This window comes from Montipora foliosa, chromosome 10 (genome assembly GCF_036669935.1).
Source record: "Montipora foliosa isolate CH-2021 chromosome 10, ASM3666993v2, whole genome shotgun sequence".
Classification (NCBI taxonomy): Eukaryota; Metazoa; Cnidaria; class Anthozoa; order Scleractinia; family Acroporidae; genus Montipora; species Montipora foliosa.
In genome coordinates, this window is record NC_090878.1 from 13627341 (window position 1) to 13641289 (window position 13949).

The following is a 13949-nucleotide window of genomic DNA, read 5'->3' on the forward strand; positions in this document are numbered from 1 at the left end:
AAATGAGTGCTTCGGCTACGCCCGTAATCATCATCAGGGGACGCCGTGGGAGCAATGTAAATCAAAGTGACTACAATGAAGATCATTTAACAGCTTGAATCCCTCGAATTTCTGTAGCTCAGTGATGGGGCATCAGAAGTCAATTTTCCTATTCTTGTTCAACATCCCTCAGATTTTTTCCTCGTATTCCCAAGTCATCATTGACGAATAAATCTCCATACTGAATACCATTTGCTTAACTTCATGTACCACCCATTTTTTCTCGCCCTTTTGACTCGGGGGAAAATGAGGCACCTAGAAAATTAGGGTCGAGACAAGCTTAGGCGGTGACTGCCTTTCTTAGAGGTATCCGGACCCCCCGATTGTTGTAAAGTTATAGAAATTGTTGCTTTTTATTTAGAAGATAAGGGCTACAAAACGAAAATTGAGTCATCCGGTATGCAGTAATTACTTTGTTCGAAGACAAAGTATAGGATTCGACTTCCTTTTTGGACTTTGGACTTTAAAAAAAGTGGGGTCGCGATCTGGCTGCGCATGCGTAAGATTTGTCTGTCTCGTGGAAGGTAGCCCAAGTAGGATTCGAACCCGGTATCTCCTCCTTCAGAGGCAATCGCGATGACTACGGGGGAAAGAATTGTGTTCGAGACCGGAAACGGGTTTTTGTGTTTTGCGCGCAATGCAATATCCGGTTATCGTATGACTCCGAACCTAACTCTTAGAGACTTGCAAAGCATCTGTTTCCTGGTTTTGACTGGAATCAATGCCGTTACCAACTGTTTTAAATTTAAACAACTATCTACGATCGCACTTAAGCCTGGCATTTGGTCACGGAATATGCAAGGTGGACTTCGGACTACGGACTACGGACTTGAAACTGGATATTAACCAAGATATTGTAACATAAAAAAAACAACAACACTGAAATACTGTGAATTCAAAGGAAGTCAGCTAAAAATCCTTTGAACAAAGTGTAGGCTACTCTTAGCCTCTTGTTTATATTGAACTTTCGAATAACTGCGGCCAGGCGCATTTCCCAAAACGCGGAGAGTTGTGGCGCGGATCAATGCGAGGATTGGGAAAGAGTATGATCTGACGAGTAGTTGAACCGTTGAAACAATTTTTTTTTTCGCGTTAATTTAAACATGCCGAAAACAAAAAATCTTGAGACTAATAACTGCACAGTAATCCATATGGTTGAAGGCAAATCTGAAAATGAGGGCCATGATTTGGAAGAGCCTTTTGACGAAGATTTTTGGTTTAAGGTAAGCATTCAAACTACCCGCATAATTTTTTGTAGTTATCACGTTTTTTGCAAAATATATGTCCTTCGTTATGTTTAAGTTTTAAATAGCATGTGATCGTCCAGATATGGTATAAATTGTACCAATCTTCAATCAGTATTCAGTTGACCTATTTTACCATTTTTGGTAGTATGGTTAATGTTATTCACCTGTTAATGTTTTGCCCTAGGAGGGTGAGTGAGGCATTCCGTTTTTATCTACATCTCCCTCCAAGGATGGAAGAAATCCTAATGAACTATTTTTGTCTGCACCCTCGAATAGCATGTTGGCACATATGAAAAGAATTTCCAAATGGATGAAACATTTTTGTTGTCTTCCTTGAAGGAAAACAAAATGAATTTCTATTTGCAAATGCCCTCAGGGTGATAGCAGATAAAAAATGGAAAGATTTGTGCCATACTCAACAAGATTACCTTCCTAGCTTCAAAAAAATCTTCGTATCAACTACATTGTACTGGTAGGTATTACAGTCCCTCAAAATCCTAAGAATATTGAAAGTGTTCAAGGTCCTTAATAAAGTTCCACTTCATCAAGTAATGCAAAAATTAATGGAAGAAGTGAGTGACATAATTGAAAATGTATAGACATTATCCTGTTGTTGTTCTTAGTCAGGGTATGCTTTTTGCAATCTTTTAAAGAAACCCTCTTCAGAGCTTTTTTTCTTTTTAACTTCATTGCTATTCCCCTATATGCGAAGTTAACATAATTATTTTTTAACAGGTCTATAGACAGCACAGACAAAATTGTGGTTGCTTTGTTGATATTGTACTTTTATGCTGTACTTGAGCTAACAGGGTTAATGAGGTTAATAAGTGGAAACCTAAAGAATTACAAATGGTCATCTTTAGTCTAATAATTATCCACAAAGATAATTAGTAGCTTCCAACGAACCCATTACTACCTAGTTTCAATTTTTTTATGAAATCCCTTCGAGAATTATAAAAACCACTAGTTCTTAATTCAACGTAAGGGGGAGACCAGGGACATCTCTCCTGATAAAGTGTTGTGGTTTTCTAAGCCATTCTCTACTAATGATTTTGTCATTATTAGAGATTCAATGTAATTTGTTGAAGAAACTACTCAGAAAGTTGACTATGTTTTTCACAAATTTTTAACACAAGAGTATGAAAACATTCTAACACAAATCCAGTAGCATGGATTTTAAAAGAAATTATTCCTCAAAAAAATCATAACGTCAACAAGGCCCTCCTTTGATACACTTTTCAAAATATCAGTTCCATTTTTTGTCCAAATAGAAATTCTAGGCTATGCTCAGTTTACGATAAATGATGGGATGGTTCCCATCTGGTGAAAAAATCTCCTCTTTGAGAGCTTTTACCTGTTTTTCACTGAAATGCATGGCAGAGGACTGGAACTAGTTGCGCATGTGCCTTTTGATTGAAGTGATGTCAGATTTCCATTGAAAAAGTTACTTCATAGAACCATCCATGCCACCTTTTTGTAGAAATCTTGACTAAAACGCTGCCTTAGCAACCATTGTCTGTGATCATTGAGTGTTAAACAACCACCTTCTGGTCGATTTTATGGCTGCTTGAACAGTTCTGATAATTAAAGACCATTCAAAAGTTCATCAGTATGAGGACATTCAAACCTTTACTTGGAGAATCTCTTTGAGCTTTACCTGGACTTAAATCAGGTTCAAATAATAGTTGGAATAACCCATTGATTCCTCAGGTGCCCTAGGGCACCCCTAGTTGATGAGTAAAATTGTCTAGCATTATTAAAATCTGTTAAGTCCCACACTCCCAGGAGTCATTGGGATAATTTTTTGCATTCATGTGTTGTATTTATGTTTTGCAGTCTGAAAAGATAGTCTTCATGACTTTGTTGTCAATTCCTGCATGTCTTTTTCATTCAAAGGTTGAAGAAAAGTTTAACAGTAAAGCAGGGATATCATGGAACAGAGCTATGGATGAGGTCCGCACTGAGAGATTGCTGGCAAAATATGGCAAAGATACTCTGTGTGTTATAATAAAGGATTGGCCAGCCAGTGAGAAGTACAAAGACAAAATGGAACTGGTAGCAAGCCTTGAATATCTGGTATGTGTGGGAACTGGCTGTGGGAAACTATGACAGCAAATTCCTTCCTCCTAACAAACAGAACCTACCCTTATTTTATTACATATTATTTTGATTTTATAAACCAACAATATGACTGCAATTACAACTTAAGAAGAAAATTGACCTCTATGGTACTGAAGCCATTAACACGGAATTTCTTCGTAAATCTACATGCTATGGAGCTATATCTTTGTGGAATTCTGTTGGCAATGATATTAGTGCCATTTTAAGCATAAGCTTGTTTAAAAACACACTTAGGTGGCAAATTTTATTTAAATAGCTTAGTATATATGTACATTTTAATAGTTCTTTTGTTTAATTTTAATTTTAAGGACATTCATTTGTAAACAGTAGTTTTGACTTTGTAGATACACGACCACATCCACTCTGCTGTAAGTTTATCAGGTATAAATAAACGTTGTTGTTGCTGTTATTTTATTATATTTTGTGTTGATTTTTATTATTCTGATTAAGATTGTGATGAAGGGGATAATGATGTGGATGATTGTTGTTATTATTGCATAAGAATCAAATATCTCACTGGGTAGAACACATGGAAGATTAAGAAAGATTGGGTCCTAGAGGAAGAATCCAGGTGAAGTGGGTTTTGAAAAAAAACAACAACATTTAGATTGGAAAACATTATAATTTTTACAGTAAGGAGTGATTACACATAAACTACCAGTTCTGTAAAAAAGCCATTATCTCGCCATGAACACAAAAGCAAATGTTGATATGCCTTTTTCATAGATAAGCCGCTTTACAGAAATCATTTTGGAAAGGGACAGTGATGAAAAGTACAGGTACTATCGTGTTGAAGAAGACCCTTCATGCCCAACGCTACTCCATCTTGCTGTGGAGCGAAATTTCCTAGGTGTTGCAAAGTTGCTTATTGAAAAGTATCCCTTACTTTTATACATGAAAACTGAACAAGTTGGGAATAAGTCGGCCTGTTTACCAGTTGAAAAGGCACTGATGTCATACAGTGATGAAACAGCTGCGTATCTAATATCACAAATGAAACCAAACAGGTGAGTGACAGAAGTTGCTGATATTATTTATTGATATTGATGTTAGGACCCTGCAGGTCATCAGATCTAAGCTTTTCTCAAAGGACGAGACTCTAGCTTTGTACATTTTTTTGCAAACCTCACTTTTGGATCTATTAGCCTTGGAAATGAAATCAAAAATGATAGCACAAAACTTTAATAGGACTGATCAACTTTTGCGAAATGCTTGCTGTTTTTTTGTCTTTTTTATGGTTTCACAGTAAAAAATGAAAAGAAGAAGACTCATTGGTTTTAATTACTTTCGATATGACCTTTTTATGTTACCTGTAAACTTGCCTTTTTTGTCAGGGTCCATAAGCTTTTCTTACATGATGATGCTTTGAACAAGGTGGCAAAGTTTAGTTTTGGTCACTTTATAGACCATAAAAACCCCAAAACAGGCAAACATGACATGAAGGTAAGACAATGATAATTCAAATGCACACTCGTACCTTCATTTGCATCACATGCAAACTCAAACGGAATAACCATACAATCCCTGTAGGGGCATTCCCGTAGGGGCTGTTCACTAGGTGTGGTAAAACCAAGGGCAAACAAGTTCTTTGGCCACAAAATAACACACCCAGACAGCCCTGGTGGACTTAGTGAATTAAACTATATTTGTACATCGGAATTTCAGTCAATTTGATTCTTTCAATTTCCTCTTAAGGGCTTAGCGAACCTATTTTTCTTGAACAGAAAACGGTTTTAGCTGTGTTGGATCGCCTCGTCAAACCTTATTGGCCGTACCTACAACAGAAGTTTCAAGATTTTCATTTAGGAGAAATGAACGACCGTATTGAGCGTGCGTGCAGCAGTGTTCCGGATGATCCTTTAAATTACTTCTTTTGGTATCACTTGTTGGAGGCTGATGAACAAGGAAGGCAACCAAAGATAGACGATCAAACTACAAATGAATTATTTAACCCGGAGTCAGTGTCGTGTCTTCGGCAAATTGCAGAGAGCGGGGACAAGGTAGAGTAAGTGGTGAACCTGTAAGACTGGTATTTAAACTCACCCTAAATACCAGAGTCATCAATTTGCGACTCAGATCCACAAGGGAGACCATTCTTTAAAGAGACAGAAAGAGTTGTGTATAGAGAATTTGACTTTGAAGAATGAGAATTTGAGGATTTGAATTTGAATTTGAATTTGAATTTGAATTTGACTTTTATCTTTTCAAGTGAAAACTAATTAATGAAACTATGAAAATCAAATTCTATAACATTTCTTTTCACCTTTGTCCTTTCCTTGTTAGGAGGCAATTCAGCACCCTGTAGTGCGAATGCTAGTTACAAGGAAGTGGAAAAAGTTTGGACATTGGTGGTTTTGGTGAGTATCTTGCTGAAAATGTTGGCTTGGCGTGACTTTTGCAAGATTTTTCAACCTCGTATCTTACTTTCTAGCCTAATCACTCTCCTCAATTTTAATTTTTCTAGCGTTCAAGCGTCGCTGTACATTGTTTTCTTAACTGTGTTGTCCTATGCGCTGATTTATGGGTCAACTCAAGATAATCCAAAACAGTACAGTGGCAAAGCCAATGTCCTTCGCTTGATCTGCGAAGTTCTTTCCATCATTTTTCTCTTGTTTTATCTTTCGAAAGAAATCGACCAAGCAGGACGGTGAGTAGTTAAGATTGTATCGCTAGAAGGGATGTCTTTAAACCATTGGAAACCTAGAAATAATTATAAAATTTGTTGTTACTGCACCGAGATTATTTACTGTCCGCTGTTGTTCTGGATGGCTAAGATAGTACCGTGGTAAAGCTAATGGCTAGCATCCTTTCCATCCTTGTTCTTGTGTTTATCTTTTTGCGGAGATAGGCCAAACAGTGAAAAAGTGAAATAACTGGGATTTGCCCCAAGGTAAGAGTCATTGAAAGATGACTGTGGAGCTTAAGCAAGGACAACGTCGAGGAAAACGAGGACCCCCTCTCTTCCCAAAAGGCTTCTTTACCCGAAAACAGTGGTTGCACGAGACCCAAAATTTTTCCATTTTATCACAATTCTTCGTCGTTGTCTTGTTGTCAACGACGTGAAATGACCAAAGGGGACTTGTGAACTCGCTAATTTTTGTTTCTCTACAAATATTTTTCGTACCATTAGGTGGTTTTCATCGCCACCTTGCTGGTGGACGAAAAGAAAAGATCTCTCACTAGCTGCTTTTGTTGGTCCACCAGCAATTGTACATTGTACATGTCTCTACGGAGATAGGTTGCAAACCATCTACTGAATCCCTAGATACTCTGTACGCATTTAACATGCCGAATGAATTAGAATCATGATATTCGCGAAATTACTACGATAATGCGCCGTTGTATTTCAAAATAGTAGGTTTTCACGTTACTTCATCACCGCTATTTTGGTGGATGAAAACAATAGATCACTCTTGAGCTCCGTTTGTTCGTTCACTAACATTTGTTCATTGCATGCCACCATTGACTGTTATCTTTGTCTCCTGTGAGTGGTTACTAAGAACCTGTAAGGAGCTTACCTAAAGGCGACGACGACGGCTACGAGGAAGTCATACAAAAGACAATTACCGTGTATCAATTGATCCAAGTGCACCGCGCACCGGTCGCTCAGTTGGTTGAGCAACGTGCTGCCATGCGGGAGGTCGTGAGGTCAACTCCGGCCGGACCAACACTCAGCGTCTTAAAATAACTGAGCAGAAAGTGCTGCCTTTGTAATTACATCTGCAAATGGTTAGACTCGCTAGTCTTCTCGGATAAGGTCGATAAACCGTAGGCCCTGTCTCACAACTCTTCAATGTTCATAATCCTGTGGGACGTAAAAGAACCTACACACTTGTCGCTAAGAGTAGGGCACGTATAGTTCCTGGTGTTGTGGTCTGTCTTCTGCTGTGTATCATGGTTGGGAGGGTAAAAAAGGGCCGCAGTAATTGGCGCAAGCTGTTGTGGCGCTCTGTCAGCTTGACTGACAAAGTTAAATAAACAAATACATAAATAAGTTTTTGCGAATCGAAAATGTACATTCACTGTCTAAAAAATTGGGAATGGGAATGTAACAATTGGGAATGTTTGATTCCCATACTCTGTGTCATCTGTGGGTCGAGTTTGTTGGTTCTCTTCTCTGCTCCCAAAGATTTTTATGGGGGTACTACTCCGATTTTCCCCTCTCCTCAATTTCATACGAGTTGATTTCTGCGCAGTGTCCCCAGTTACATGCAGACTGGTGTCTCAGTGCTATATACACTTGACACTTAAATAAAGTTCATTATTATTTATACACTCGCCGGGTTTCGACTCCCAGAATTGGCGTCGCATGTGGGTTGAGTTTGCTGGTTCTCTGCTCTGCACCGAGAGGTTTTTCTCCGTGGGGTTCTCCGGTTTTCCTCTCTCCTCAAAAACCAACCCATGATTTGATTTGATTTGATTTCTGTACAGCGGTGTCCCCAATTAGTGCTTCAGCGCCAAATACAGTTGACACTTAAATATATTCATTATCATTATCATTATTATTACTAGTAGTAATTTAAAATTCAGCATCACTCACCCAGATCCTTCAAAGACGATCTTCATACTCTGTCGTTTCACGCGAGTAGTTGAAGTTATGCAAGGACTACGACGATGGTTACAAGAAAGTCATAAAAAAGATAACTTCACGTTATTATATGATCACTTTGCGATTATTCCAAGTTGTTCGACAGGGAAAGTTTGTGAAAGCGTGAAAGGAATGAAACTAGTATTAATGTTTTGGGCATGAAAAATTGACATTGTATCGTCAGGTGCTCACGTCCTCCAAATATCCTCATTTTTGGTCACGTTGTCGTCAGGACAAGAAACGGCAAAGAAATGTATTGAAATGTAAACAGACGCACGTGCGGGGCGTGCAGAGCTGACCATTTTTCTCATTAAACTTATTGTTTCCTGCACTTCTAGACCGGGTTGCTTGAAGCAAAGTTAGCGTTAACTAACGTTAAATACCAGGGAAACCTATAGGTTGCGATAACTCTTAACTAACGGTTAGCGCTAACCAGGCTTCAAGCAATCGGCCTCAGGCTCTATTGTTGACGTCGCCGGTGCTCAAAAGCCCCTAGTTGTTGATCTGAGGACAGTTAAGACGTGAGGAGCCTGCAAAGATTTCGTATTGGCGAATAAAATATGCAGATTTGTGCGCGTGCTCACCATTGTCGCCGGGGTGGTTGCGTAAGATTCTTATTTACGGCTGTACGCCATTGTTGTCGTTCTTGCTCAAGGTGTTTCTTACAGCTTCACTGTCGAGCCTTCTTCGATCCACCCACCTGTTTGACAGGCACATCCAAAACAAAACTCGTAGTGAAGACTATGCTTCCTTTGCGATTAGTGTTCGAAGGGGTCTTCAACGTTGTACAGAACCAGTTTATGAACACCCGATCGTAGTGTTCTTTTCACAACAGCAACAAAATGTTTAGGGGAAGTGGTTAGATGGAAAGATTAGGAGGAGGGGGAGGGGGGATTTGTCCAGTATTCTAAGAAAGGGGAAGTTGTCTGGACCCTTTTGTCGCCTGGTGGTTGGTCGTCTCGCCACCACCTTTTCGAAAGTCTAATGATCTGTCTTCCAGCTCAGAATTTAATTGAGAGATTTAGCATGGCGTTTGCGCAAAACGGCGAACTGCAAGTTGCTGCTTTTCACAAGAAGCATGAAAATTCTCTTCTTATAATTTGTCTCCGTTTGAGAAGTTGCTCGATATCTGTAGCTAACAACAAAGGAATCAGCTAAAAACAAACAAGGTTCTTTTGATGTTTGGCAAAACTCAAATTTCAGCCTAACGGTTGCCGTTTGCCGTAGACGCGATGCTAAATCTCTCTAATGTTTAGAAAAAGGAGTGCTTATCATGCCTTTTGTATCATCATCGTTCTTAAGTCAAGCATTTTTTCATCAGGGAATGGACGACGCATTTTAAAGATCTTTACAACTATCTTGATTTTCTGGGTCTGATTTTAACCACCCTTGTGATTCCTCTACGGTTTGCTGAAATAAATTCTCAGTGGAGTGTGGCTGGACTCGGATACTTGTTCAATATCCTCAGACTCTTTGAGTTCTCCGGTCTATCAAGGTACGTGCAGAAGTTTGTTGCAATTTACTGAAAGTACATATAATGGATTGTTTAATCAACGCCACTAGCTTTTAATTCAAAACTGAAGTGGAAAAGAAAGCTCCCTCCGGACCTTAATTTAAATAGCATCGTTCTCACTCAGAGCTAAGGCTCAGAAATATGACTGGATGAGTTGCCTCTTTGCCGCTTGCTTCCTAGGTCGTGTTCTATTGGGATCAACCGTTTTAAGTTGGTTGTGTTGGTTGGTTTTTTAATGTTCTATTCGGAAAAAACCGTTTTCGTTGGTTTGGTTGATCAACGTTTTCAACCGGCATCAAATTAGGTTGAAAATCACTTGAAATGGTTGAAAAAGCATTGGCAGTGACCGGTGTCGTTTACGTGGGCCATTTAAAGTCGGCCGTGGGCTCCTGCCGTGTTGCTTTCCCTCAACTTGTAAACGCTGAGAAGTGTGGTACTAACTCAGTATTCCCAGGAGTTCCCGCTTTTCAACCGAAAACGGTTGGAAAAGTGTTCTATTGGGAAACCTCAACCGCCTCAACCTAAACCGGTTGCGGTTGAAACGGTTGATCCCAACAGAACACGACCCTAGTCACTGACGTGATAAAAAGTAGTCAACCCCTCCCAATCAGAAGTTGTGCTACATGTTTGGCGGTAAAAACGTAAAGAGAATGTTTAAATGTGAGGAATTAAGCTTGCTACGGATTTCTGGTCTTCTTTGGGGAATGGCGAGGGGAGGTACCATTATTTGCTGTTGACAAACATGCTCCCCTTCGGACTAAGCGTGTTCGCCCATCGAGGTGTCTTTGGGTGACACCGCAGTTAAAAAAAATGCCTGCGTGAAAGAGATAAGTTGAAAAGAAAAGCAACAAGCAAGGGCAGTTCTCGAAGGACCTGGCAAACCATCGATGATCTTACATCTAAAAATTCCAACAATTTGACTGTAAAAGAAATAAAACTTAATGGAGATTCCCCACTAGACTCAAAACAAGTGTCCGAAGCTTTTAATAATCATTTTGCTAGCATTGGACCCAGACTTGCCAGTGAGATTCACGGCAACATAAGTAATATCCACTATCGCGAGTTCCTAACCTATTCTGACAAACATTTAGAACTTCAGCCAACTAACATCAATAAAGTGCGCTTTCTTCTATGTTAATTATGCCTCGAAGGCGACAGGGCTTGACATCATATCTGCTAGACTCCTTAGGGAATGTACTGATTTGGTTTCACATTCACTTTGTAATCACTTTGTGATCGCTAGGTCCCGATATCTTGTTAAGATCACCGATCGTTTCACATGTACCTCCGCAAATGTCATTTATTGCATAACCTGTACGTTATGCAATAAATTATACATTGGTGAGACAGGTAGACGACTAGGTGACCGATTCCGAGAACACCTTCGCGATGTTGAGAAGAATGACAAGGATGCATCCAAGCCAGTCGCTCGCCATTTTAATCTGCCTAACCACTCCAAAAAACACATGGCTATCTGCGGCCTTTCCCTACATCTAGGTAAGACGGAAAGCCGCAAGAATCTGGAACAAAAATTCATCTTTCAAATCGGCACCCTTAATCCTCACGGTATTAACGAACGCTTTTCATTTAACTAATATATTCCTATTTTCACGTTGCCATGTTACCACCAATAGCGTAGCTCCTACTCTACTATAAAAACTACACGTAACCCATAATCCCTCGATTCGCTCTGACGAAGGGCTAACGCTCGAAACGTCAGCTTTTAGAATCTCTGCACGGTGGCCAATTTACATTATCAACTCCGTTGATAAACCAAAGAAATGTAAATGCTGCCGTGTTTCTAGACCTTAAAAAAGCGTTTGATACAGTTGATCATGATATTCTCTTATCTAAATTAAGTTTGTATGGTATTTTCGGACATTCGCTCAACTGGTTTAAATCGTATCTAGATAACCGCCAGCAAGAATGCTTTATTAATGGTTTGTTATCTGAAAAGCTACTTCTTAGTTGCGGTGTACCTCAAGGAACAATTTTGGGTCCTCTGTTGTTCTTGATTTATATCAACGAGTTACCAAATTATCTATAAGTCAGGGGCACCCAGCGTCAAAGGTCACCTAGAATTTTCGGGAGCCTTTTTTCTGGCTCAAATTTTCGAAAAGGTAAGTCTTAATCCCTATTATTTTCGGATGACTAGACTTTCAGCTAGGAAATCCGAACAGATGAAAATTTTTTAGGGGATAAAAATATGCCTATATCTACTGTTTAAATACTAAAATACGTTTAATAATGCTATGTTTAAGTAGTTTTGAACTATATTCTCGTTGGGTGCCCCTGTATAAGGATGTATGCTGACGACACGCATTTGACATTTTCTAGTAATTATGTAACCGCCAGAGAAGCAGCCTTAAATCGTGATCTCGAATCAGTCAATAATTGGCTTGTGTCGAATAAACTTACATTGAACACGACTAAAACTAAAATTAAGTTAATCGACGCAAGACAAAGGTTAAATACTCTTTCGAGACCCCCTAAAAAAATAAAGTGTCCACTGCAAAATTTATATAGACGAAAATCTCTCTTGGAATACTCACATTGTGTACTTAACAAGGAAAATTGCTTCTGGTATCGGCGAACTTAAACGTGTCCTCCCTTTTGTCCCTGCTGAAACTCACCTGCTTATTTTTAACGCCTTGGTTAGGCCATACTTTAACTATTGTAGTGTTGTGTGGGGGAACTGCAATGTAACGCTTGCTAATAAAGGCTCCAAAACCGCGCAGCTCGAATTTTAATCACTTCGAGTTGTGATGCTAATATTGAAGCTTATTTGGTAAACTTGGGTGGAGAAAGTTGAGTACGCAGCGGCAAATGCAGAAAGCCATTATGCATGGGCAGGTTGCTCGAAGGCTGGTTAGCACTAACCGTTGGTTAAGAGGTATCATAACCTATACGTTTCCATGGTATTTAACGCTTGTTAGCGCTAACGATGCTTCGAGCAACCCGGGCCTGGGGCCCGTTTCTCGAAAGTCCCGAAAACGTTTCGGCCCCGAAAAGCCATTTGTGAAACTACCAATCGCTTGTTTGGAAATAAAAATTTGGTTTTATCAACGGAGTTGATAATGTAAATTGGCCAATTTACTTTGTCAACGGAGTTGATAAAACCAAATTTTTGTATACTACTTCCCCACCGACGCAGCACCACAGTTTCTTTAGAAACTACCCCCTCCATTCGCTTGTTTGGAAAGCCGATCTTTTAACATGTTTTCAAGCTAACTAAAAGAAAAATGTCCGTGAAGTTTGACGACTTAAATCCTGTCCGTTCTTGACAAACAAAGGGAATTGTGGCACCCGAAATAGGCCCGAAAAGTTTCGGGACCTTTGAGAAACAGGCCACTGGTCTTTCAGTCCTTAAATGGTCTTACACCCGAGTATTTAAGGACGTTCGCGCGAAAATCTTCCCACATTGAAATTTGTTTCATTTCTCGCCTGAAGTTAGGTCATAATTACTTATTATCTGACCTGCTAATCGTCCTTTCTCGCAGTCGGAGACTGAATTATTAAGGGCGCAGCTCAACGAGGTCGGACCGAAGGAGCTGTGCTGACGGCTAGGCGCTCGGACCCTGCACACGATCCATGTATGACCTCGGAGCACAGCACCACAGCATGATGGAATAGGCCGGGAGTCGATTTTGATGAGGGAGGAAAACCGGAGTACCCGGAGAAAAACCCTCGGAGTCAGATCGACTGAAACTCAGCCCACATACGACCCGAGCCATGGTTGAACCCGGGTCGCAGAGGTGCATGGGAGACACGGTTGATGACCACTAAACCCCCCTGACTCCCTGACTTCCAAAAACTGACTCCCTAATTTCGATAGATAGGTCATCATAACGAGATGTAGCCTCATCTATTCATCCGTTGAAAATCATCAAAATAGTATGTTAGAGTGAATGTTTCTGTGCATAGAAATATAGGAGTGGGTTTTTTAGATAATTGCATGCCGCTGGGGATGTCGTAAACAGAGTTAATCCTCAACGAGCGTTTTCGCAAGCGCTACCTGTTTTAACCAATTCCGGAACTGAGGACACAAGGAAAGAAAAATTTAAAAAAAGATAACTTCTTACATTGATTTTTTTCATTTCATCATATTTTGTAGATTGTAAGAAGAGCAAGTGATTCATGTCTTAAAAAATAGGGGTCACCGATGATCTAAACGAGTAAAATCGATGTGATGTTTCGAAGCTCTTGGAAAATTTAGTTTGTCACGATTTTGCGTGGCCTGTCGGGGAAGGACTGGAACCCAAGACAGGATCGATGGATGAAAGGTTTTTGTAACAACCTTTCAAAAAAAAACTTTCTCGAGCGTGGCAGCAAAGTTTCAAGCAGGCGTTATCTTTATTTGGTTAGTGTTTTGTATCATATCTCTCCATTTCCGTCTTTCTCATCTTCTGGAGTGTGGTTTTTGTGAAATATATTCTCTGCC

General features: G+C 39.8%; 1 protein-coding gene across 1 annotated transcript in view; it reads left to right on the plus strand.

Moving 5' to 3' along the window:
* The first annotated feature begins 1190 nt into the window (after nt 1-1190).
* The window catches only part of LOC137972540 (uncharacterized), a 20651-nt gene continuing 7892 nt past the window's right edge, over nt 1191-13949 (plus strand). Inside the window, exons 1-8 of the mRNA XM_068819290.1 lie at nt 1191-1262; nt 3183-3362; nt 4134-4414; nt 4742-4850; nt 5132-5407; nt 5691-5764; nt 5872-6054; nt 9317-9490. Of these exons, the coding sequence (XP_068675391.1) occupies nt 1191-1262; nt 3183-3362; nt 4134-4414; nt 4742-4850; nt 5132-5407; nt 5691-5764; nt 5872-6054; nt 9317-9490 (1349 nt within the window). The remainder of the gene's footprint in view (nt 1263-3182; nt 3363-4133; nt 4415-4741; nt 4851-5131; nt 5408-5690; nt 5765-5871; nt 6055-9316; nt 9491-13949) is intronic.